The sequence below is a fragment of the Oratosquilla oratoria genome, chromosome 13 (assembly GCF_046742065.1).
Source record: "Oratosquilla oratoria isolate Oo_2021 chromosome 13, ASM4674206v1, whole genome shotgun sequence".
Classification (NCBI taxonomy): Eukaryota; Metazoa; Arthropoda; class Malacostraca; order Stomatopoda; family Squillidae; genus Oratosquilla; species Oratosquilla oratoria.
In genome coordinates, this window is record NC_134789.1 from 50,416,590 (window position 1) to 50,444,556 (window position 27,967).

At 41.1% G+C, this 27,967-nt stretch overlaps 1 protein-coding gene across 1 annotated transcript in view; it reads right to left on the reverse strand.

Annotated features, from left to right (window-relative positions):
- Positions 1 to 18,879, reverse strand: part of LOC143032231 (pyrethroid hydrolase Ces2a-like) — a 261,996-nt gene extending 243,117 nt beyond the window's left edge. Inside the window, exons 1-3 of the mRNA XM_076196699.1 lie at positions 18,679 to 18,879; positions 13,017 to 13,154; positions 1,391 to 1,544 (exon numbers count right to left, since the gene is read on the reverse strand). Of these exons, the coding sequence (XP_076052814.1) occupies positions 1,391 to 1,544; positions 13,017 to 13,154; positions 18,679 to 18,879 (493 nt within the window). The remainder of the gene's footprint in view (positions 1 to 1,390; positions 1,545 to 13,016; positions 13,155 to 18,678) is intronic.
- Positions 18,880 to 27,967: the final 9,088 nt, after the last annotated feature.

Sequence of the window (27,967 nt, forward strand, 5' to 3'; positions counted from 1 at the left end):
GAAATTGATAACCCCCACAGCAGAAAGTAAATACTCAGAAAATGGTACAGGACAGCAGCAAGGGGTTGGGGGACAGCATAACGGAGGGACAGCCGTAGTATAAAAGAGTCATCATTCCTCTATGAAGAGTTTTCCTCTATCACAGACAAAATGATGTGTGGCTCTGGTCCATAGGGGCGCCCCATATAGACCCTAAATTATCAACTGCATGCTACTTTGCCACAATAACAAGCAGGCAATACCCCAGACGGGATATTGCTTCTGACCCAGGGCAGTGGACAAAGTGGTATGACCCGTCATCCAGGAGGTGCTAAGATAAGAGGGAGGGTGGAGGGGTGTGGAGTGTATTCAGGGATGGAATGGGTGGGAATGATTCTATGCCTTTTCCTTTTTTGGCTACCTCCCTTGTAAGGGGGAAAAAGCCTTGGTATATGTATGTGTATATACAGTATATATACATATACATATGTATATATATATATACATATATATATAAGTATATGTATATATGGAAAACAACACCACCATCATCGAGAGAAACAACGACACCAGACGACTAAGAATGACAGAAGCGGTGCTCATTTTCAACCAAAAACCCGCTATCAACATCCAGCAACAGCCCGAAATGTCTTTACAAACCAGAAGGCAGAGAATGATTCCCGTGCGCTGATTGGCTGACGTCACCGCCCCGGGCGCCGCCCGGTGATCCACTCCCCACCGCTATATACTGTCCCATAGCCACTTCGATTCATTCTCCGTCATCAATTTGACCAGCCCACACCTCCTGAAGATGGCCAGTTAAGACCGAAAGACGTCTCGAGAGATATACACCATGGACTTCAGCAATCTGCTTAAGAACCTGCTTCCAGACGACCGCACGTTGGTGCGCAACTTAGAAAAGCATTTCTACAAGCATAATAATGCTATCGCAGCTGTTGACTTCAACAACGCATGCATCATAAATGGCCTCCTTCCAAAATATATATATATATTTATTTATGTATATGTATATATTTATATGTAGGGGATGTATATATTTATATGTAGAGGATGGAATGGGTGGGAGTGGTTTCTATTCCTTTTTCTTTTGGGTATCTCCCATGGTATATGTATGTATGTATGGAAAGCTAACATCCGGTAACTGATCTTCTTTTACTATTCACCAGTGCCACAGAAGCAGAATCATGTACAATGAAGACAAAAGGCCAAAATTTCTTTCTGGAGAGATATATGGGAGGTCTCCAGAACCATTACCACCTGCTGTAGGGAATCGAATAACTAGCCAATGTATCTTGAGGCAGCAACTGATATATTCAGTCAATGACACTGTTAAAAACTACGAAAACACCCATATTTATATGTAGTATAGCTCTGAAGACTCTCAGCTTACCTAAAACACCAACACGGTACTGGATGAGGACAACCACCACATCGTAGTCCATGAATGGTGAGGGATCATAGATCCCAATGCTCCCGCTGGTAAATCCACCCCCATGTATAAACACGAGGACCGGTAGCTTAGAGTTCAGTGCTGAGGTCGGAACCTGAAGAGGGCAATAAAAGGTTCAAAATCACATTGATCCATTTCATAACAATCATAATTGATGTCTACAATTTCACTGACTGGATACTCATGTCACAAACCATAGCCAGTATTGTCATGAATAAATTAGTCCCATCTTTTCATTTTCTTTTTAGTTGCCAACATCTTTTAAAGGGTTACAACAATGGGTTATTTTTTTCTCTCACATCCTACCTCCAACCTCCAACTAGAATATGACTTTACTTACAGAAATCTAGAGTTCTTTGAGAACATTTCAACAGTATGTCTAATATTAGTACACATTTACAATATCATAGTTCATCATTCAGCTTTGCTATATATGATGGAAAGATCATTTGATAACTGGAGATTTGAAAAATAAAATATTGTAACCAAAGTCATTTTTACTCGAACTCTCAACTGCTGGCACTGGTGAAGCCCATGGAAACCCTGCGTGATACCAAGTTTATGGGGACATCCACTTTATATATATATATATATATATATATATATATGTATATGTATATGTATATATATATATATATATATATATATATATATATATATATATATATTTTAACAACCACAATGCACTTTAATTCTAAGCCATCAAAGGCCAGCATGCTTGAAATTGAAATGCTGGCCTTTGATGGCTTAGAATTAAAGTGCTTTGTGGTTGTTTAAATGTATACCTCTAATCACTGGGACCCATTCAGTATTGTACATATATATATATATATATATATATATATATATATATATATATATATATATATATATATATATATATATATATATATATATATATCAAGGACTACTACTACACAGGACGTGTGCACCCAGATTCCTGGCTCCGCTAGGGGAGGCCATTGCTTTCTTATATATATATATATATATATCAAGGACTACTACTACACAGGACGTGTGCACCCAGATTCCTGGCTCCGCTAGGGGAGGCCATTGCTTTCTTAGTAACCTAACATTTTATATTGAACAAATACATCAAAACTAGAAACCTAACATTGTATATAGGACAAATATATCAACTATTGACTTATTCAATGCAGTATAAGTTAATATAAACTTTTATTGTGAAATAAGAAACTATTTTTAAGGCACTGTTATGCTTTGAAATGCCAATTTTAGCCGGACTTAACATGTATTATTGTATGAGGTTAGTGGACAGTTATTTACATGAATCATTATTTACATATGAGTTCATTGTCTTGAAAAGGAAGACCAATTTGGCTGCCTTCTCATTACTGAGGCGGTTCCTTAATTTTGTGTGTACAAGTCCATAAGAGGAGAAAACTCTTTCAACTCCTGATGATGAGGCTACTGCAGTTAGGAGTTGATGCACTGATAACAGAATATCACTGTCTAACATGGCTGTATGTGAATCCCACCACTCAATAGCTGTCAGACTCAGTAAACTTGAACGCCTGGAAAGGAGGTGATTTTGCCTGAAACTTCATAATGACAGGAACAAGTGTTCCATATTTCTCATTGGCATACTCCATAGTAATATTCACCTCTTCTGCACTGAGCATTTTTCCTTGAAGTGCTGGATGAAGTATGTTAGCAAGTATGTGAGCTTTGGTGATAAACCACATGGACCACATGTTGTTTTACATTACCAATCTCAAGGTCACGAGCCAGTAGATTTAGTAGCTGTGCTGCACATCCATATGTGAGGACGGTATGCTCAGGTTCACTCGATTCGTCCAAGAGTTTTCTCATCTTGGTGACATTTGCTGCATTGTCTGTCACAACACTTCCAATGTGACAACCAAAATCTTGTTCAGCCTTCTTGATCAAATTTTGTACAAGTTGTAGAAGATATTCAGCAGTGTGAGTTTTCCCTGATGTGTCTATTGAGTCAACTAAATAAATCTGACCAGTGGATGGTGTTAGAGTGACACATATTATGGGCTCATAATGGATGTTAGACCACCCATCTATTGAAAGACACTTTTTATATTCCTTTTCATACACAAGATCCAAGTGCTTATCAGCAATATCTTTTCTGGATGGAGGAATAGAACCTGGCCTCAGGTTCTGAACCATCTTGAGAAACTGAAGATGCTGAACAAGACGAAATGGTGAATTTGTAGCAAATATAATTCTTGCAACTTCTTTGTCGAGATTTTCCTTTTGAGAGGCTGAAGTTTTTATGATAAATCTGTCCAGAGATGTTGATGACTTTCTTTTGGATGAAAATGATTTAGCAGAAGTGGCGCCTGTGGAGGAGTCTGATAGTGACCTTTTTAATGGTGGAGTCAGGTTTGCAGATAATTCAAGTGGAGCCGATGATAAAGGGATTGAAGCTGTTGATACAGATCCTGAAATAGAAACAGAAAGTTTTAGCATATTGCATAATTTATAAATGAATAAATAAATGGATGAATACAGTGTGATTTAGGCTACTTTTGAGTACAGTAGTTATTTTTTTAGATAATGATCATATTCACACAAGCCACTAAATTATTTGGAAATAATTAACAGGATATGAAATAGATGGGCTTGGAATTCAGCCCACACAGGATTCAGTCCACTTTTAAATTCATTAAAAATAATGGGTTAGTTGGGTTAGGTTAGGCTAAATCCCTTTGGGCCAAATTCCATGTGGGCTGAATTTCAATGGAACCTATGAAATATATTACACAATGTTGAATGAAATGAATGACAATCATCTAGGCCCCAAAGTTGAGTGGATACAGTATATTATAGTGATATAGTCATTACCCAAATTAAGAAGTAATGAAGCTAAAGTATCACCTCTTTAGGCCTTCACATTTTCATTGCACATGCTCTCCATTGTTCACCAAATTTATATAGTTGCATATGAAAAGGGAAAAATGCACACAATATAAGTAAAATTATTTACCTGGGTCATCAATTTCTTCTTCTGTATGCTGTGGCTGACCTTGGCATTTACCTCTGTGAGATTCAAATCTTGACACAATGCCCTGTAGTTCCTGGCTGCAGTCTTTGCATTTAGCTCGATACCCTTTGCCAGAATTTGTTGGTAGTTTTTCAAAAAATTCCAGACAGGATAATTTTTTCTGCCTGAAGGAACCACTCTGCCAGGTCCAGAAGACATCCTTCCTGGTTGATTCCAAAGCAGCAACTGACTCAGTGAGAAGCTTCTTAACTAGAACAAGTTTCAACAAGAATCTTGTTGAAACTTGTTGTGGGCTGCACAGTGATATATATTACATGTAGGCTTATACCGTCCCTTGTATACTTGTGGCAAGTCTATATAACAGTGAGAAGCTGCTTAACTAGAACAAGTTTCAACAAGAATCTTGTTGAAACTTGTTGTGGGCTGCACAGTGATATATATTACATGTAGGCTTATACCGTCCCTTGTATACTTGTGGCAAGTCTATATAACACTGCTCCTTATATTGATATGCTAAAAATGTCCTTTAGCAATCAGATCGCATATCAGATAGCAATCCCACAATATTTAAAATCTATAAGAAATATATTTAAATAAAATAAATCTAATTTAAATAAAAAAATATATATTTTTTTTATTTTCTAAAAAGATAAAAAAAATAAAAATAAAAATAAATTGCCAACCCTGATGTCCACTAACCTCATACAATAATGCCTGTTAAGTCCGGCTAAAATTGGTATTTCAAAGCATAACAGTGCCTTAAAAATAGTTTCTTATTTCACAATAAAAGTTTATATTAACTTATACTGCATTGAATAAGTCAATAGTTGATATATTTGTCCTATATACAATGTTAGGTTTCTAGCTTTGATATATTTGTCCAATACAAAATGTTAGGTTACAAAGAAAGCAATGGCCTCCGCTAGCGGAGCCAGGAATATGGGTGCGCACGTCCTGTGTAATAGTAGTCCTTGATATATATATATATATATATATATATATATATATATATATATATACATATATATATGTATATATATATATTTGTATGTTTCATTAAAAGCGATGGCTAGTTGTGCATTAATAATTTTCTTAAAGGTATTTTCCATATACCTTATTAAAGATTTGTTTTCCTTAGGAAGGAAATTTATGACTTGGCTGTATGTAGTCATATAGCTAATATGACTACATACAGCCGAGTCATAAATTTCCTTCCTAAGGACAACAAATCCTTAATAAGGTATATGGAAAATACCTTTAAGAAAATTATTAATGCACAACTAGCCATCACTTTTAATGAAACATATATATATATATATATATATATATATATATATATATATATATCTATCTATATATATATATATATGATAGTATATTTCAGGAGCAGATTCTCACTAATACACACTGTGTTAAACACGACAGCATTTTGACACTGATTAATCTTCTTACTGAGATTTTCAATTTTTCTCGCAGTAGATCTCATTTCAGGGGGGGTGGGCAAATACAAGCCTTCCATAGTCTTCCATATTTAATTGACGTTTCGACTTCAGGGAGTCATTTTCAGAATAGGATACAAAAATTAAGTCACAGTTTTAAACAGCTACATGATACACATTTGACAATATTGTATAGACACCATGGATTTAAATATAGGCCGCTTGGGAACGCTGAAAGGATATTGACACTCTGCGTAGGCGGACACTTCGTCCAAGAGGGGGAGGGAGAGGGGGGGAGTCAGGTCGGATGGTTTGTCTCGCAGGAACACCCAGCTAGTCAAGAGAGGGTTGGTGAGGTGGAGGAGGGGGAGAGGAAGGAGGTGGGTGTTGCTGCCGATGGGCTCCAAATCTAAAAGAGGAATTAAATAGTGGAATTACAGAAGCCATGTTGGATTGTATATTGATTATTGGAGCTCTTTCCCTTATGTGAATGGCTTCAATAATTTTTAATTCCTTTATTTTGTTACAATGTCGACTATCTTTGCGTTTTTCACAATAGTCTTCCTATCAATTACAGCCTGGTGGTATTGGAGGTGGTGTTGTTTAATTGTTCGTTGTTGTAAATGTAGGGACAACCATCTACTCAATTGGCACGTCGTGAACCCAATGTATATAGAATTACGGGGTGAGCAGTCCCCAGAAATACAACGCTATTCATATATAACATTGGTTCCTGTTAATGTGCCGCCATTACCAGACAGATTTTCATAACCAGGTTGTTTTTCATAACCAAGGAATTAAAAATGCTTGAAGCCATCCACAGAAGGGAAAGAGCTCCAATAATCAACATACAATCCAACATGGCTTCTGTAATTCCACTATCTAATTCCTCTTCTAGATTTGGAGCCCATCGGCAGCAACATCCACCTCCTTCCTCTCCCCCTCCTCCACCTCACCAACCCCCTCTTGACCAGCGGGGTGTCCCTGCGATACGAACCATCCGACCTGACTTCCCCCGTCTCCCTCCCCCTCCTGGACGAAGTGTCCGCCTACGCAGTCTCAATATCCTTTCAGCGTTCCCAAGCGGCCTATATCTAAATCCATGGTGTCTGTACAACATTCAGTCGCTCTCACCTGACAAGATGAGAGCGACCACCCTGAGCTCGGGAGAGTCGAGAAGCATCTTCTCCATCTCCAGCGACGAAGATAGCGACCACCCGGAAGTAATCCCCGACCTCCAGAAATCCAAGCGCCCCCGAACCAAACCCTCCCTGGGAAATGGCGCCCCGCCCAGCGACACCAGTGCCCCAGCCCCAGGGCCGGCAGCTGACCCTGGCACCACCGAAGGTAATCATCTACCCGTCAACGACCAGTTGCACGGTCACCCTACCCCTTCCCCTGAACCTGCAGCCCTCACACGGACAACCAAGGAGGTCAAAGCAGAAGGGGACAAGCCGCAGCGTCCTTCGTACGCATCAGTAGCTGCTGCATCTGCAGAAGGAGAGTGGCAGGTAGTTACGCCCCGCCGCAAGCGCCCCAGCAACCCCAAATCCGACGTAGGTCCTGTGAAGTTCCCAGTCCTCCTCAAGCCAGAAACAAACCCTGCTCGTTTTCTCAAGCTAGGATCCTGGCGTCAAGCCCAACTCATCAAGAACACGGTGGGACCCGTTGATGGCATTCGCCAGACACCGTCAGGTGAATGGCTCATAAGCTGTCTCACCGAAACCCAACAAGGTCGCCTCTTGGGTACTACGGCCTTGCAGACCGACCATGGCGACCCCATCAAGATCCTCACTAGGATACCTAAAACCATCGTCGTAGGAGTTGTCAAATGTGTCCCCCTTGAAGAGGGCGCCGAGAAACTCCTAAAGGCTGATCTGGAAGCCCAGGACCTAGCGGTTGATGATATCCTAAGACTCACTGCGAGGGACGGCACGCCCACTGGATCAGTGAGGGTGGCCTTCCTCATGGATATCCTCCCTTCCACAGTGAAGCTGGGCTACACCCTCCATCAAGTGGTCCCCTACGTTGCCCCAGTGAGGAGGTGCACCAGATGTCAGCTGCTGGGGCACTCCAAAAAGGAATGCCGCCGCAAGGCCCCCCGGTGCGCTAAGTGTGGCAAAGGACACGCCACACAGGACTGCAGAGATCCGCAACTCTTCTGTGTCAACTGTTACGGCAACCACTCTGCGGCCTACTCCAAGTGCCCAGAAGTGGCAATAAGGAGGATAGCGCATGAGCTAAAAAATCAGCGCTACACCCCCTTCTCGGAGGCCCTGGCCGTTGACAGGGAACGCTGGGGCTCCCACCTTAAAGAAGAGCGGGCGAAGGACCGTGACTTCACTACAACGTCCGGACCCACCCGGGCAATGAACAGGCGCTCGCCCCCACCCCCCTGCATAAGCCACCCCAAGTAGGACGGATCATCCCCCCACCGACTGCGCGGGCGAACCTGCCCCCCCTGCCCCGACGGCAAGAGCCCCCCCCCCCCCAACCACCACTGACACTGGGACCGAGGAAAGAAAGAAACTCAGACCCAGGAAGAGGAAATCCAAGGCTTCCAAGACTAAAAACCAAGAGGCAGAACCACCCACAACGCCTCCCCACCCCAGGGAAGAGGATGAGGGCATCCCCCTAGATGACGGGGACAGCACCACTATGTATACAGAAGACAGCGAGACCTCACACGAGCATACCTCATCACCTTCCCCACCCCCACCCAACGACACACCCGCAGCCAGCACCATTAATTACCTCGTGGCCGCCGTTGAGTCCCTACAACGGGACCTGGCACGGTCCAACCCACAAGCAGCCAAGCTACTAGATGGGATCTTCGTGATCCTAAAATCCATCTCAGAGATCACCAATAATGGAGATAATTAAAATCATGCAGTGGAACTGTAGGGCGATTAACACCGCCCGGGACCTCCTAGTGCAGCACCTTGCGGGAAGCTCCTATCAGGTACTTGCACTACAATCCCTCCACACCTCTCCCCACCAGTTGCCAACCCTGCCAGGGTATCACTACCCTCCCTTCTTCGCAACCGACGACTCCGGCAAGGTTCGAACCGCCACGTACGTCTCCATAGGACTGGCCGCCCGTCCTGTGTCACTTCCAGGCTCCCCCTGGAAGAAGGCTACGGGGTGGTATCCTCCGTCTCTTTACAGGGTGGCTGGTCGGTTCACATCCTCAATTTTTACAACCCAACCACGTCGCTTAAATTCGAGTGGCTGGGAACCCTCCCGGACAATTGGATCGTGGTAGGTGACTTCAACAGAAGGGACGCCCTTTGGGAGGACGGATACCCCCGCTCCTCACCAGAATTATGCTCCCAACTAGACGCGGCTGACATTGTCCTTCTTAACGATGGGAGACACACTAGGTTACCTGACTGCCCAGAAAATGGCACCTCAGCCTTAGATCTCTCTTTCGCATCCCCAAACATTGCGGGGATTACTGAATGGGCGGTCCAGGACGACCCTTTGTCCTCCGACCACCTCCCCATCACCGTCACCTTACACCTCACCCCCACTACCCACCCCCCGCCATCTCAAGCGACTTTCAACCTGGGAAAAGCGGACTGGACGACCTTTCAAGCCCACCTAGCCGACGCCCACCTCAAACTCGAGCTCACCCGCCCAGTAGAGGAATTAAACACCCTCTTCACGGACATTGTGCTCGAGGCGACCCGGCTAGCCATCCCAGTGACCGGCGGTAAACACGGGAGACGCGGCCATCCATGGTGGACGGAGAACTGGAAGGAGGCTGTTGAAAAGAAAAAACTGGCCTATCAGCGGTACAGGAGGGAGGGCTCGGAGTCCGCCCACATCGCAATGAAACAGACCAAAGCTCTGTGCAAGAAGACCATTGCTCAAGCAAAACTGGACTACTGGAAAAACGTCAAGAAGGACAAGTTGGACCTCACCGAAGCATGGAAGAGGTTCAAGGAAATTAAGAGTCATTACAGCCCCCCCCATGATGACCTCAAGGTCCCCGATGGGAGGGTGTTACGCACAGCCGAGGATAAGGCGGAGGGGCTCCTCCACCACTTTGCCAACGCGAGCTCCTCAGCTAGCCTCCCCGCTGAGAAGCGCAACTTCCGGGCACCCCATGATGACCTTGTGGACCTCTTCCCCCCCCCCAAGGGGGAGCACACAGACCTCTCGCTCTTCGAGCTGAAGTGGGCCCTCAGGGCCATTAAGGCCACCAAGAAATCCCCAGGTGCAGACCAAATTACGTACCCACTTCTGCGACACTTCCCTCCCGCCCTCCAGCAATCCTTGTTGGCGATCTACAACAAATGCTGGAGAGAAGGGGTGGTACCACTGGCATGGAAACATGCAATTGTGGTCCCCATTCCCAAGGCAGGCAAACAGAGAAACCTAGTGGAAAACCACCGGCCCGTGGCCCTCACCTCCCACGTCGGAAAGGTCTACGAACGTATCATCCTGAACCGCCTAAGCCACCATGTGGACTCGAACAAGTGCCTCCCAAAGCTTCAAGCAGGGTTCAGGAGGGGTAGAAGCGTAACGGACCACGTTGTGAAGCTCGCCGAACACATCCGGAGAGCCCGAAGGCAGAGAAGAATTCTTCACACTTGTTTCCTAGATATCCCCAAGGCTTTTGACACCGTTTGGCACACAAAGCTCTTATTGAAGCTGAAGTCCATAGGGATCTCCCCGGCAATCTTCAACTTCGTGAAGTCGTTTCTCACCGACAGAACAATTGCGGTTCGGTGGAAAGGGATCATCAGTTCACAAGCCAAAATCGACATGGGGGTCCCCCAAGGCTCCGTCGTCGCCCCCCTACTCTTCACCCTGCTACTAGCGGGGGTGGGAGAGGGGGTGCGACATGACACCATAGTTACTGCCTACGCGGACGACATAGCCCTCTGGAGGAAGTCCAGGTACCGACGGCCAAAGAAGAACTCGGCGAATCATCGGGCGGAGGTAAGGGTATTTCAAGAGCAAGTGGACGTGGTCGTGAACCATCTCATGGACCTTGGATTCACCCTCTCCGGGACCAAAACGGTATACATGCCGGTGCACAGCAAGGATTATAACGCAGGTCAGTATCCGGACTGGAATCAAATCACGGTCTGCGGTACTGCTGTGAAACCCGCTGCCTCCGTCCGCTACCTGGGGGTCACCTTCCAGCGGGACGGCCTTTGGAACGAGCACCTGAGACAAGCCTGTCTCAGTGCCAGACGGGCGCTCAATCTCGTCAGAGTCATCCATCGGGAGAAATGGGGCCAACGCAGGGAAACTCTGATTCCCATCATTCAGAGCCTAGTGCGTTCCCGCCTTCTCTTCGGCGCCCCCGCCCTCCACGACCTCCCTCTGACGGCCGTGCAAAGAATGGCTCGGGTAGAGTGCCAAGCGCTCCGCCTAGGGCTAGGACTAGCAAAGTCGGTTCCCCAGGCCCAAGTCTACAATAAAGTCGGCCTACTACCACTCTGGCACTGCCTGAAGAAGGATGCCTGTACATACCTACTCAGCTCTGCAAGGGTACCCAACTCCACAGATGAAGAGATGGATGAGAGCTGGAACTCAGCCTCCACCCCCGTTCCCGTTCACGGCCTTCCCGTTTCAATAAGGGACATCTGCAAGAAGGCCAAAATCCAACCTGGCCAGCGCCGGAGGATTGTCCAGTGCCAGGTGGACCCCTTCCCTCCGTGGGCCCTCATCCCTCCTGAGGTGGAGCTTAACCTTCCCGGGCTTAGCCGTCGAGACGACCCACACACGCTTGCAGCGCGAGCAAGGGAGCAGATTGCGCTCAAATACCGTGACGACTTGCTGATATATACAGACGGATCAGTGCTCGAAGATGGACGCTCAGGAGCAGGCATCTACCTGTACAACACAAAGGAAGCTCACCCAGTGAAACTACCCCCCACCACCATCCTCACGGCTGAGCTCGTCGCCATCAGAGAGGCAGTGCAAACTGTACTCGCCCTTCTCCACCCACCACCGCAGGTAACGGTGCTATCAGACTCGAAATCTAGTCTAATAGCTATCCAGAACGGCAGCTGTGCGTCACTTCCCGCCATCCTTAAAGACGTCCTGTGCCTTCTAACGGAGGCCGGCAGGGCAGGAGTCCACTTCCGATTCCAATGGGTCCCCTCGCACGTGGGCTTCCTTGGCAACGAGATAGCAGACAAAACTGCCAAAACAGGTGCCACATTGCCTAACAGCAAAGTCACCCCAATCCAACCCTCTGCACATGACTTCTTTTGCAAAATTGACCGCGCTGCCTGGGACCTCTGGAAATTGGAGTACCACTCTACTGCTGTTGAACGAGGATGGCCCCTCAGGACCTGCCTTGGACCGACCCCCCCCCCCTACCTTCTCCTCTCTACCCCCGTACATTGCGGCAACAGTCAGCAGGATACGGGTGAATCACTGGCGGACAAAATATACCACTTCCCGCTGCACCTGTGGCGCGGAAGTATCTTTCACGCACTGCCTTTTCTTGTGCCCCGCGATGGAAGCCCACTTCCGGCCCCTAAGGACAACCTTCAATGACCCTGCCACAGCCCTCGAACGCCTCATTGCGGACTCCTCCTCCAAAGTCGACCTCCTCGTCCTTGCAGCCAACCTCGTCTGCTCCTCCCCAGTCGGGGGACTGCTGTAAACACCCCCACCCCCCACATGCACCCGCATGCCCACAAGTGAAAATCAAAACTCTTACCCAATTACACAACTTCTCAAATCACCCCAACACTTCCCTAACATTTCCAAACACACTACTTGAAGCCACCCAGAAACTACAAGCCAGTCCCTAAATCGGCTAGCTCCGCTGGGACTAAATTCACAAAACTGCAACTACAACATTGTCAAATGTGTATCATGTAGCTGTTTAAAACTGTGACTTAATTTTTGTATAATATTCTGAAAATGACTCCCTGAAGTCGAAACGTCATTTAAATATGGAAGACTATGGATGGCTTGTATTTGCCCACCCCCTTGAAATGAGATCTACTGCGAGAAAAATTGAAAATCTCAGTAAGAAGATTAATCAGTGTCAAAATGCTGTCGTGTTTAACAGTGTTTATATATATATATATATATATATATATATATATATGTACACTCACATATATTCATCTACATACAATTTGATCGTTACCTGAGGAGTGTAGGCATTGAGGAAGAGGCAGTTTTCATCCCCTATCAAAGTCTGTGTGAACAAGTCGACCTGCTTGCACGGGGACGGCTGTTTCGTGGCGTTGAGCACTCCCTGCCAGCTCTCCCACACTTCAGGGTCCTAATGGGCATGATAGAAAACAACCTAACTATACAATGGCTGGAGACCCATTACATTGGTCCTTGGCAGTGGTGCGATTCAAATATTTTAATAACAGGTTCTCTCACTAGGCCAGTAGAATGCAGACATCACTTAGGCTGTATTATATCCTGTGTAAGCCAATATTTAATAACCGATTCACGGAGCTCATGAAATTCCAAGAACAAGTTCGTACGAACCGGCTGAATCCCACCACTGGTCCATGACCAAACTTATCCTAAAAAAATATATATATAGCATCTAAGCACCTCGGTGATGAAGGGTCCTTTCACCGCCACACTACTTGGGTCAAAATGGGCAAAAGCAATGAAGTGAGGCACGGCTCTTCCAGGGCAGGGTCCTACAGATGGAGTGAGTTTATTCTCCCCTTCTCACCGGTTCATTGTATGGTGACCTCCCCACCCCCTTCTCATTCACTAAAAAATAAATCATGCTTTCCACACTCTGATCGTACTTCCTCGTTCATTCTTTCCATATGCCCAAACCACCTCAGCACAATGTCTGACAATTATCTTCCCACTTCCGTTTTCTGTTCCACCTCCACATTTCTCACTTTCCATGCTTACACTGTATTTCTCGAAAACAACTTTACTCTTTCCTTTTCCATCTTTAGATTCCAAGATATTCATACAGCACTGTACAATCATTTCATATAGCCTTCCCCTTCATTCACCTTCTAAATTTTGTTTCTCGTAGATCTTTTCATTCTACTTAGACCTTTACTAGCTTCCTTTACTCTATAATGCATCTCCCCATCCACTCCTCCAATCACCACCACATACGACCCTAAATTATTTTTTCAAACTTCACCCGTCACACATTCAACCTGTCACCACCACTATTCCTTGTACATATTACTTTTACCCACATTCACCTGTAACTCTCTTCTCTCACATAACACTCCAAAATCGGTCACCAACTACTGAATCCCGGAAAAAAGCCCCACGGAAAAAAAGCCCTACATAGGAAGATCCCTGGGCGGAAAGAACCCCACCGGAAAAAAGCCCAACGGTTGTTTTTCCCACTTAACGCAGAACACCTGGAGGAAGATACAGGAATTAGGCCTTGTGACACTGTACAAGACAGACGAAGAAAGTAGATTATTTTGTTCTATGTTAGATGCCTTGGCTTTTCTGCCATGTGACAGAGTTTCGGAGGGGATGGAATTTTTAAGAACTGTTTTTCCGGAGCAACTCAGTTGTCTGGTAGATTATTTCGATGCGACCTACGTGTCTGGAGGATATCGTCGTATCCAGATGCCTGCCGAACGCCCAGGTGATGTGCTACCGCCGCTTCGTATGCGCTGAACGCCACTCCTTTTTCCACCCGAACTTTGGAACGTCCACGAAGTAACCTTGTCTGGCGGGCATCGTACGAACAACCATTGTGAGGCGTGGAATCAAGCCTTCACACAGATGATCGGCCACGACCATCCTTCCGCGTGGATCGCGATCGAGGCTCTACGAAAAGACCAAGCCCTTGTTGCAACGACACTATTAGAAAATGCCCGAGGCCAACCACCACAAAAGCGCCAGAGGAGACATACAAGACCTTCAGAAAAGGCTTTCCACTCTCTGCAAAGACTTAGAAACAGGCCAGAAAGACATTGAAGCGTTTCTTAAAGGCTGTGCCCACTGCATCCGCTTTTAATTCGATTTAGATTTATTTAAAGTAGTGCTAACTTCCAATGTACTATTTCATAACTTAGTGCTGACTTTGTATTTTTCTATACTAAAAACCTGCTATTTATATTTAGTATATTGTAGTATTTTCATATAATATTATGTAAACTGGTGCTGACTTTGTATTATTTTATACTTAATACTTTTATACTTTATACTGCATAGCTAGCCTCAATTATACTATTGATTTTCTATTGTCATGTATTATTTGTGTTGAATTGAAGTAATTTCCGATTGTTTTATTAATATTTAGTATATTGTATTATTTTCATATAGTGTCAAGTAAACTTATCTTTTAAGCAATAAACACATAGTTTTATTTTTGAATTGTTATCTTGTTTTCCTAAATTGGCTAGTTTCAAGGTGGGGCTATTTTCCGTCAGGGAATTTCCTAAGTGGGTCTTTTTTCAGTTTTTTTTTTCTTTCTTTTTTTTCTAGGCATTTTTGGGGCTTTTTTCCGTTGGGGCTTTTTTCCGGTGGGGCTTTTTTCCGAACCCCCCTCTTCAGAATCAGCTACAAGTGCAACGTCATCAGCAAATCACAACTGATTCACCTACCATTATCACTCACCAATTCCAAAGCTTTGCCTATCACTATCAATTACTTCATTAACCACCTCATCCATGTACAGTACAACAGGTTGAACAACCAGGGTGACATCACGCAACACTGACACAACCCAACGTTCATCATTATTCCCTCATTTCCATTCTTTTCCTATTAATTAATTAATTAATTAATTATATATATTTTATATATATATATATATATATATATATATATATATATATATATATATATATATATATATATACACAAACATTTGTAACAAACTCATAAAGTAACAGGAAACTATCCGATGTGCAAGAGTGAATACAATGGGGTGCTGAAAGCGCAATAGTCCCATCTTATAATGGTTGAATGTGACTTCACCGGGTCAATATAATTTACAATTAAATGACCAACAAAGAAAATAAAAATGTGTTATTCTATCTATTGTCAACCTTACAACAGAATGTAATTCAATCATTAAAGAAATTAACGTTAATCAAGGAACAGTCTTGAGTGGCAATATTTGTATATCTCTTGTCCGTATGATTCTATTGCCTAGCAATTAACAGGCCTTTGGGCCTTGATTCAGAGTCGTTCGAATACTAGTAAATATGCAAATGTATAGAGAAATCACTCTGGGTACATAGGATAAATATGTTAAGCATGTAATCGTGAAAAATATTGCAATAACGAAATAATAACTGACATAAGCATTTTTGAACAGTACGTCTGTCCCAGTCCCACGTTAGCTTTATGTTTACGTTGCAAATGGCCGATACTTTTGTGTCGCAACACACCAGCGATTAAAGTCACATTGTCTTAACAATACAATCTCCAAAACATTATGCATATCATTTACGTACTACACAAACATAACACAGCAATAGTAAAGAACAAATACATTAATCTATAACTGATATCTACCTAGTATTCCCTATGTAAACCATGTGTAGAGCAAAATTCCAAGGAGATATATGAAGTGAGTCGTCATTTCTTTCCAGCTACGAAAAGGAAATCAACAAATGAGAGGTGGGTGATTCTGACCTTCCCGATATGCACAATAAAACAATCCGTCGCTTTTTCACTACTCAAGCTATACAGTGAGTATCGGTAAGAAAATGTTTGTCCTTTTTGGCGACTACATTCGAATGCAGTTCGTCTGTCGCTTGACGATTTTACCAAGATAAGGGAAACTACATACAAGAAGTTGGATCATATCTTAATCAACCCTTTGGCATCTATGTGCCAAGGAATTAGGGTAACGTTTTTTGTAGTGTTTCGTATGAATGCCACAGTTTGTTTCACTTCCTGACACTATGGCTTGCACGGTTGTTTTAATTTACTTTGGGGTAAAGCGGGCCCCACATGATCATCAATATTATTTCAGAATATTTCGTACTGTACAATATCATTGACAGTGTAGGGACGGTATTGAAGAATGACACAATGTACTAAAGACATCAAATGTACAGGTCACTGCCTCTTTCAATAACATCACTACACCGTCAATAATATTGTACAATACGGGATATTGCGCAATAGCATTGATCGTATAGGACCCACTTAAAACGTATGGTCATGATCGACGCTGAATAAAATAGTCTGATGTTAGCAAGAATAAAATATATCAAGGCCGGATCGACGCCGAACAGGCAGGGTGGGGAAAGTACTAAACATTATCCCATTATGAAATGAATTTATTGGACAAATTTAGGTTCAAGGAGGATATAGGCAAGAACTGGTTTACCAACGGAATGGTTAACGAATGGAAGTGTAGTGAGCGCTGAAACAATTAATTGTTTTAAGAAAACAAAAATAACTTTATGGATAGGGATCACAGGTGGTAATGGAAATAGAACTGTTTAGTGTAGGCCTTATGATCTCTTGCAGTCTCCTCCAAAATATTCTTATGTGCCACCAGACGTTTTTATGGGGTCTCGATAACAATAATAATATTGACAACCTGGATAACAGTCAGCTGAATCAGACTTTACTAAGCAAGGTTATATAATATTAGCCTAGGTCAGGTCAAGGCAGGCTAGGCCTGGTCACATATACAAATAAAATATTACGAATAACATACAAAAATACTACGAGTATTTGAATCCTTTCGTCATTTTTAATTATTCTTCCTATGAAAGTAGAAATACATGAAATCTTAAGGGTCTGCCAAGTGTACGATAACTGGTCATCAGGCTGGCGTAGCCGAAGGCGACGAACGGTTTCGGACACAGCCATGCGTCTTCTTGAGCGGTTGATGCTTCTCACGTTCCTAAAGTTCTGCGACCTGAAATTTCTCCTTTTTTCACTCTCTCTCCCACTCTCGTTCTCATTTTTTTCTGCGTATCGCCGCAACAGTTCTTGTGAAAAGCGTATCCTTCATATAAGTATATATTATGTTTCCATTATAACTTCTCTCAACACTTGATATAATTTCTAACCTCAATTGTCTCTATCACGAAGACGGATTCTAGAGAAGGTGCAAGGGCGAGTGAATCCCTAGTACAAAGTAAATGAGGGGCAACTACAAAGGATTCATATCTACAAGGATCAGAATGTGGGCCGGGAACGCTACCCACCGGACAACTCTACCCAGCAACACGCGTGCACGCCCTTACGTGTCCCCGGGCGCACATACGCACGCACGCACACACAGACACACACACACACACACACACACACACACACACACACACACACACGCTGTGTAAGGACAGACTAAAAGCACCATCATGAACAGAACGAAGAGAAAGAGATCACTTGCTTTCGGCGTTCAGGTCACTGAAAAGAGTGGATAAAAGACAGAGAAGGTCTCTTGGTTTGGGATGGGAGGGCGGAACAAGGTAACGGAAGCGGATTGGAAAAAAAAAGTGTTAGGGAATTTTCTGTATAGATGTATCCAATATCTGGAACAGATTAGATAATCGATAAGCCCATACTAGAATCATAAACGACTTCAAAAACAGTTATGGTAAATAGGAGTAAGAGGATCTTCATGAGCGTATTTCTCTTTCTTGCATACAATATTACTAAAAACACGTACGCACACAAAACGCGCACATACACACGCGTATATCTTATGAACTGCGAGAAGTACGCGTGCACTAGTTATAACTTACAAACACACATGCAAGCACGCGCGCACACACACTCACATGCTTTATGAATCATAAGAAGAAAGTGAGCGAGCAGTAGTTATAGCTTATAAGCGAGCAGTTTCACTTGCAACAGTACTTAAGTATTCATCTCACCCTCAGACGAAGTCGACCAACAGGAGCTTTGGCGAACGGCAGGCCGAGAAAAGAGTAAAAGGTTCTTCCACCAGGAGACGCCTCCTTCTTCCCCCTCAGTCTTCCCTGGGGAATTCTCAGCTCGACGAAGTCTTCCGGGTTGTTTTGACTTGAGGCCCAGCTGGACGCGAACACGACGAAAACGAACGCAGACGCCTTCATGTTGAGGTTGACGAAACAAGAGACACTATCGGGCGGAGAGAGTCTATTTATGTACTATAGTGTTTCACAGCGTCGATGGAAAGGGAGAGGGGTGGGTGGAAGGGAGAGGGGACGAAGAAGCTCGGGTATGCGTTGTTGTGCTGGTACCTGGAGCTAGGATATGAGTGAGAGTAGTACCGCTCGACCTTATGGTGGTGGTGTAGCATTGGGCGCCATTGCTATTATATATACCTCGTACCTCAGCCAACTCAAACAGCATTTTGGCCTGGGGACCTTGGCCCGTCCACAAGTGAACTCTACCACTGACTTGGCCAGACGATTAAAACGGTTTAAGACGATATATGCGGGATAGAATCTTCATGAGGTTTCAGGTCGCATTCATTTATTACTTCGTGTTCGTTTGCCTGGCGTTAGACAAACGTGTGGTCTGGTTTGTGAGAAGTCTCACGTGTTGCGTAACATGCGATATGAGCAAGTCTGCATTCTGCACCTGGGATGACTCACGTGAGCGGTGGGGTGGGTGGGTGAGGGTTCTGTGTGGTACCTCGTCTGAGGTGATTTCAGCTCGCTCGGGACGTTTGAACGAAAACGAACGCGCAAAGGTCAAACGGACGGCGTGATTTTTAACTCCGAAAAAAAAAACAGGGAAGTGAAATCTAACCTTTCCCTCTCTTGGTGAAAAGCTAATGAATTATGCTATTACCGTACACTCTAGTACTCCAATGGCAGACATGTTTCTCACGGTTAATAAAAATCACTCGATGGAAGTCACAAAAAAGCCTTCTCGCGTCTCACGTAAGACTGGATTGCATTGTCACTACGAGTATTCCGCATTTCATTGGACAATGTGCTCACGTTTATGGCAGTTTTTATATTCAGTATTTCTTACATTATCAATATGGAAAAATAAGTTTTCTTAAATATTATTTCTTTCATATTATATATATATATATATATATATATATATATATATATATATATATACATACATATATGTATAAATATATTTGCATTTGTAAAAGAGGGAAGCAGATTTTCTGTGAGGCATGTGGAGATGAAAATGACAGTATTTTTGTCGTTTTCAACAACACACAAACATAATATATTTATATATATATATATATATTATATATATATATACACACACGAATATATTAGGCCAGATGGTGAAAGTGACTAAAGATCATGATAATGATATAAAGGGGCGCATTACAATTGATTGGAAAATGTTTGATAAGTATAACAAGATCATGAGAGGCTGTCTACCTTTGTGTCTGAAACGCAAATTTTATAACTAGTGTGTATTGCCCACAGTAATCTACGGACGAGAGACTTGGAAACTGACAAAGGCGATGGAGAAAAAGCTAAGGAGTACACAGAGGAGAATGGAGAGATCAATGGTGGGAATAACCCTGAGAGACCGAAAGAGAGCAGACTGGAGTGAAAGATATTGCGGAGGTGGTAAAAGAGAGGAAGTGGAATTGGGTACGTAAAGGTGCGGTTACACTAGTCAACGGATGGGTTGGATTTCGAGCCTAGGGATGTATTTCGTCCAACGCTGGAGGATTTGGGTTGGAATCCAAGCCTAGGGATTACCAACGCAATAACGTTTTAGTCCACATCTCGGAAGATATCAGAGGGAAACTAAAGATACATGTTAAAAATATTCATGTTTATGACATATTCAATATATATATATATATATATATATATATATATATATATATATATATATATATATATATTAAGCGATCAATTATTGAATAGTATAAAACTATCTTGAAAAAGAAAATAAACCTTATGGAACTTACATTGTGACAATAATCAAACAGTCGTTTGAATACTGCTGTATGTAAACATTGGTAAATTTTCTTACACACAAAAACTCTATTCACCATATGATTGATATCTACACTTTTCGCCGTAATGGAGTGCAATACTGAAGTTATCCATGCTCCAATAGAGAAGATAAGACTACAAGAGGCGCTTTGGGATATGAGGCATCCCGACTATATTAAGAAAGAATTATATCATCTCTCTCTCTCACTGAGTCAGCCCTTCAATTACCATTTTCTATGGATGACAAATATCTTTTACTCGATAATTAAACTGTGTATTTACCTAGTTGTATTTACCTAGTTGTATTTTACGGGAAGGGGAGCTATGCTCGTGGGGTCCCGTCTTCATATCTCATTTTATCTAAACTATTTTTAAATTCATGTATTGTTTTTGCACACACCACTTTCTCATCTAACTTGTTCCAACTGTCTATTGCTCTGTGAGGAAAGCTGTTCTTTTTAAAATCTCTTCTATAGCTGTCTTTTTTTATTTTCTTTCCGTGTCCTCTTGTATTTCTGTCATCCCATTTTATCAGATTCTCTCTATCAGTAATTTCTATGCCTTTCATGATTCTGTAAATAGCTATCAAATCTCCTCTCTCTCTCTTCTTTGCTCTAGTGTCTGTAGTTTAAGTTTTTGTAGTCTCTCTTCATATGATAGTTTTGAGAGTGTTGGTGCCAGTTTTGTAATTGCTCTTTGTATTCTTTCAAGTTTTTTTATACATTTTTTTGTACTTGGTGACCATATCGTTGCTGCATATTCCAATCTTGGTCTTATCAGGGTGATTAGGATTTTCCTCACCATTTCTTCATCCAGGTATGTAAATGCCACTTTGATTGTTCTTATTAAATTATAAGTTTCTCCAAAAATCTTATTTATATGTTTCTCAGGTGACATATTATTCATAACAATGACTCCCAGGTCCTTCTCATTTTCTACTTTTTTTATTCCTTCTTTTCCCAAATTATATGATCCTGTTATTCTGTTTTTGCTTTTTCCAAATTCCATTATACTACACTTTTTTGTATTGAACTCCATCTCCCACTTCCTACTCCATTCTTGTACTTTATTTAGATCTCTCTGTAGTGATTCACAATCTTCTTCAGTTTTCACTCTTTTCAGTAATTTTGCATCATCTGCAAAGAAGCTCATATAGCTTTCAATTCCTTCATCCATATCATTAATATATATAGCAAACATTATTGGGGCCAGAACTGTTCCCTGCGGGACACCGCTTATTACTTCATTCCATTTTGAGTGCTGATCTCTTATCACTACTCTCATTTTTCTTTCTTGCAAAAAGTCTTCCATCCAATTTAGCAATTTACCTTGTATTCCTCCTTCATATTCTAATTTCTTAAGCAACTTCTTATGTGGTACTTTGTCAAAAGCTTTTTTTAGGTCTAGAAATGCACAATCAGCCCATCCATCTCTTTCTTGTATTATATCTATTAGCCTTGAATAGAAACATATTAAATTGGTGACGCATGATCGTCCTTGTCTGAATCCAAATTGCCTTGGATTTAGTACGTTGTTTTTTTCCAAGTATTTTACCCATCTACTTTTGATAATTCTTTCACATATTTTTGCTATTGTACTTGTTAGAGAGACTGGTCTATAGTTGGTAGGTTCTTCTTTATTTCCTCCTTTATATATAGGTACTATATTTGCTTTTTTCCAATCTTCTGGAACTTTTCCTTCTTTTAAGGAACTGCTTATTATGCTATGTATTTTGTCTGCCAGTTCATTCCTGCATTCTTTCAGAATCCAGTTTGCTATTTCATCTGGCCCATGCGATTTTCTGACATCAAAATTACCCAAGTGTGTCAATATTTCATTCTTTGTTACTTCTATTTCTTCCATAGGGGGGACTTTTTCCTTCCACTCAATCTCTTCAGGTTGTATATTTTCCCTTGTAAACACTGATTTAAAATGTTTGTTCATAATTTCTGCCATTTCCATTTCCTCAGTGTATTCAACTCCTCCTTGTCTTAATTTCTCTAAGTCTTGTTTGTTTTTCAGTTTATTGTTTACAAATCTGTAGAATAGTTTTGGTTGATCTTTACACTTTTCTATAACATCTTTTTCATATTTTCTTTTTTCCTCTCTGCACTTTTGTACATATTCATTTCTATAACCAGTATATATTTTCCATTTTTCAGGTCTTCTGTCTTTTTTCCATCTGTTCCAGGCTTTGTCTCTTTTGTCCTTTAACTCCCTACAACTTTTGTTGTACCAGCATTTTACATATTCTTTTTCTTGTTTTTGTCTTGGGACATACTTTTCCACTCCTTTTTTGTAAATTTTTGTCAAAATATTCCATTTCTCTTCCACTGTTGTTTCTTCTTTGTATATTTCTTCCCAGTTTTCTTGTTGGAAGAATTCTCTTATTTTATCAAAGTTTGTTTTTTCATACATCATTCTTCCTTTTCTATATTGTTCATTTCTTTTCATATATTTTTCTTCATTAAGTTCCAGTTCAATCAATATGTGGTCACTTTTACCTATTGGTGTTTTATATTCAATCTTGTCCACTATTCTAGGTTCAGATGTAATTATTAAGTCTAGCCTCGATGGTTCTTCTTCATTTCTATACCTAGTGTTCTCTTGTATCCATTGTGTCATTGAATGGTCAGTAATCATCTCAAGTAGAGCATTTCCCCATGAGTCATCACCACTCTTTACTGTCATTTCTTCCCAGCAGATTTCTTTGCAATTAAAGTCGCCCATCATAACTATTCTTCCTCCGTCTTCCATTATTTTAGTTAATGCTATCTTTGTGTCCTCTAACATACTTTTATGTTCACTCTCCTCCCATGAGGCTGTTTTCGGAGGCACATAATTGATCACAAATTTTCTGCTCTTCTTATCTCGGTCTTCCACTTCTATCATAATCATCTCTACTGTATTCTTTCCATATATGACACCTTTCACGTTTATATCCTTCTTAGTCAGGAACATAACTCCACCCCCTTGTTTTTTCTCTCTGTTTCTAATCCAATAATTGTATGTATCATGTCCTACACTGTTGGGTGGTAGTGGGCCTTTTAATTTTGTTTCTACAATTCCCATTATGTCCGGTTCTTTTTCTTTCAAATAATCATTCAGTTCATTCAATCCTGTTATCAATCCATCTATATTTGTGTAAGACACTCTTAGTTTTCTGCCACTTCCATTGTATTCTCTGTTTCCCTTATGTTTTTCTTTAGTATGTCGAACTGCTTTATTTTCATGTTCACTACTCTCCAATAGAATCTCTCTTTCTCTGACTCCGTTCTTTCCTCGTTTTTTGCCTTAGCTTCAATTCTTTTCTGCTTTTCTGCCTCTCTTTCCTCCTTATTCATTTCTCTTTTTATCCATACCTTTTTATATTGATCATTTGTTGCTAGTTTCCCTGACTTGGATAGAATTTTCTCTGCTGTTGTTTGTGACCTGAATTTAATCTTAATTGGTCTGGTCTTATCTGTACTATATTTTTCGAGTCTGAATTTTTCCTCAATTTCCTTTATAATTTCTGGTTCATCTTCCTGGACTAATTTTAATAAACTGCTTACTCTTTCATTTTCCTCCTTGATTCTTGCAGTTCTATCTGGGTTATGTTTCTCTTCCATTCCTAAAATAATTATACATTTCTTTTTGTCAGCTAATTCTCTTACTATATTCTCCTTCTGTCTCATCACTTTAATAACTGAGTCTTCATTATGTTCTTTCAATTGCTGTTTGACTATGTCAGTGAATGAAACCTTATTCCCTTCTTGAGTTATTCTCCAATTTTTAGCTTCTGTAGCTAGTTTCTCTCTGTTTTCATTACTATTCTTCTTCAATTTCTCATTCTCCTCCTTTACATTTCCTAACTGTCTTTTTAGGTCCTCTATTTCTTCAGTTAAGTTTCTGTTAGCCTTCTCTAGTTGTTCCAACCTTTCAATTCTTTGAAAAATGGAGTCTACGTTACCTAACTTACGCTCCAAGTCCTCGATCACCTTATCAACTCTCTCCTCTAGTCTTATCAGTCGGGGGGGGGGGGGGTTGTGTCCCCCCCACCCTCTTTAAATCCCTGGAACATATTCTCGTCACTTTCTTCTGTATTGCTCCTCTCTATACTTCTAATCTTTACATTTTTATTAGACATTTGATCCTCGCTAAGTCTTTTGTTTACCTTCCGCTTGTCTGGCTGGTCAAAGTCTACTCCCTCCTCATTTCCTTCCATTTCCCTCAGTAATCCCTCCCCTTTTCCTCTTTCCCTACGTTCCCACTACTCCACGAGCAATTTCCCCCCCACCCTGCAAAAACACTAGGCACTTCTCTTTGCGTTGTGATCCACAGACTTCACTTTTCTTCAGAACGTCTTCTAAGCCGTCCATTCGTTGAAGTGTGTGTGTGTGTGTGTGTGTGTGTGTGTGTGTGTGTGTGTGTGTGTGTGTGTGTGTGTGTGTGTGTGTGTGTGTGTGTGTGTGTTTACCTAGTTCTATTTTACGGGAAGGGGAGCTATGCTCGTGGTGTGTGTGTGTGTGTGTGTGCATATGTGTGGACACCGCGAGATGGGAAGCGTAGAAGAGACCAGACAGGTGGAGAGACGATAGAGAAGTTTGCACGGGTGACGTGGCAGAGTTTAGCGCAGTCGTGCAAGTCATGGAAGGCTATGAAAGAGGACTTCATTCAGCAGTGGACTTGGGGTGGCTGACTGATATATATATATATATATATATATATATATATATATATATTGAAACATTGTGATAAGTTGAAAAAGGTGGAAAAAGTGTCATGGGTCTCGTTCCGAGTTTATTCCTTCCCGGTTTCGCTAAAGAAACTACAGCCGAAACCGGTCAGGAATAAACTCGGAGCGAGACCCGTGTGACTATTTTTTCACAATTTTCACATATATATATATATATATATATATATATATATATATATATATATATATATATATATATATATATATGTGTGCACAAGTATTACAAAACACACGTGACTACACCAATATACTGAACACCACAGGGAAAAGAAAAATTCTTGGAATCCGAGCGCTTTCGTGAGATTTTTACATCTTCAAGGATTACAATAAAATGAATTCATTCTATTGTAATCCTTGAAGATGTGAAAATATCAAGCAAGCGCTCGGATTCCAAGATTTTTTCCTTTCCCTATGGTGTTCAGCATATGTATACATACATACATATATACATATATATATATACATATATACATATATATATATAGATAGATATACACGAGTATATATATATATATATATATATATATATATATATATATTGAAGTATGTAAGACAAATGAGTGGAAGGGTGGTGAGTTAAACACAAAGAACAGTTGGAGTTTTATTCACTGACGTTTCGTCCTTACCAGGACATTCTCAAAGTACAATAACATATGTATTCATTAATGTACTTTGAGAATGTCCTGGTAAGGACGAAACGTCAGTGAATAAAACTCCAACTGTTCTTTGTGTTTAACTCACCACCCTTCCACTCATATATATATATATATATATATATATATATATATATATATATATATATATATATATATATATATATATAATTTCTTATAAACCTGGAACCAAATAATTTTCTTAGTTACTTAAAAATATGTATACATACCGTATATATTAGAATCATTACAATGTTTTGTGACTTTTGGTTAGTACCCTCTTTTCAAGGATAAAATTATTCTTATTAATTCGGAAAAAATATGTTTACGAAGCTATAATCTTATTAGAATAACTATGGATCATTATATTAGAATATTCACATGTGATACGTAATAAAAATCATCATGAAAACAGAGTAGCTGTGAAAAAAAAAAATTCCACAGAAACGACCTTGGACTTTGATGGGGAAAAATATAATGTCCTTTGTGCGACGAAAAAAAAAATCTAAATATCTGTCCAAGCCTCCTTTGCCACCATTGTATAACTTGTCCAAGTGAATACCAATTATTTTTTGTTTGACTTTTATTCAATCTGTTCACCATCTTTAGCAGATGGAAGCACGACATGACGTCACAGGGTCAAACTCGCCTCACCGTTTGATGTATCCATTCGATTCTTTGGTTTATTTGAACTGAAGTAATTTGATTTTATTAATCCCCAAAAATATAGAACAATAACATATGTATTCATTAATGTCTACTTTTTCTCTATTTATGTTCCGAGCTAACCTCAGTATGGACTACAACGTCTCATGACTGGATCAGCTGCACAAAAGGAACGTAAAAACTATGATGTAAATCTTAGTAGGGGAAAGTGTTTAAGTTAAACATTTCTTTGAAGATTGAAAAGGGCAAATATATACTACAAACAAAAGTTACTTCAGTGATCTTTAAAAACTATCAACCGACGATAAACCTTTACCAAACTAATCACTAATAAATAACTTACTTCATTAAACAAATCTAGCATTCCAACTTAAATAAGTTTTAAAAATTTTGACATTTGAGTCGTCCTTTTGCTGCTAAACTTACGCAAAACCTGGTCTGTCACCTTTGTGGTCTGATCACACGTGCAAGCGAGCTGACGGGTTTTTTTATTTGTGATTTGTGATATGTTTCAAATATTATCTAATGTTTACTTATTCTAGAATATTATAAAATTTTTACGTATTTTTGAATATTAAATAGTTCTTGAGTATTTTTTTTTTTTAAAGTACGTATATTACTCCATTAAATGCTACTCGCCTAGAGCAAGTTTGAGCCTCTTTCAAATACCTAGTGCTATTAAACATGAACCAATGCAATAGTTTGTATTGCAATGACAAGTGCAGTAATTGAACATTATTTTTTATGACTAGTTATAAAGATGAAGATCAAAATATTTCATTGTCTTTGAAAAAAAGTCCATCAATATTCCCTCGCTTAATAAACTCAAAACTGGATACATTTCGTGCTGAAAATCACAGACGATCCCCTTAAATCAGCCTAGACGCTTTTTTTTCTGTAGTCTAGCTCAACTAACATGGTCTATTTGTAATTAGCTGAGGGGAGGATCTTGCTCCTACAGTTATCATTCCCCCATCATAACCAGCATTTCCTCACAGCTGAATGAAACCGTCTAACATTAACGAGAATAAACTCTCTGTAGTGTACCGGGCGGGCACAAATAGCGGTATTCTTATGCCGTTCATGCCCGGAAGTCTCCTTAGCTAAACAAAGTCTTCAAGCGTTAACTAGAGCGAAATTTGAAGAATAACTAGAGCGAAATTTGAAGTACAATAAGGACACGCATATCCTC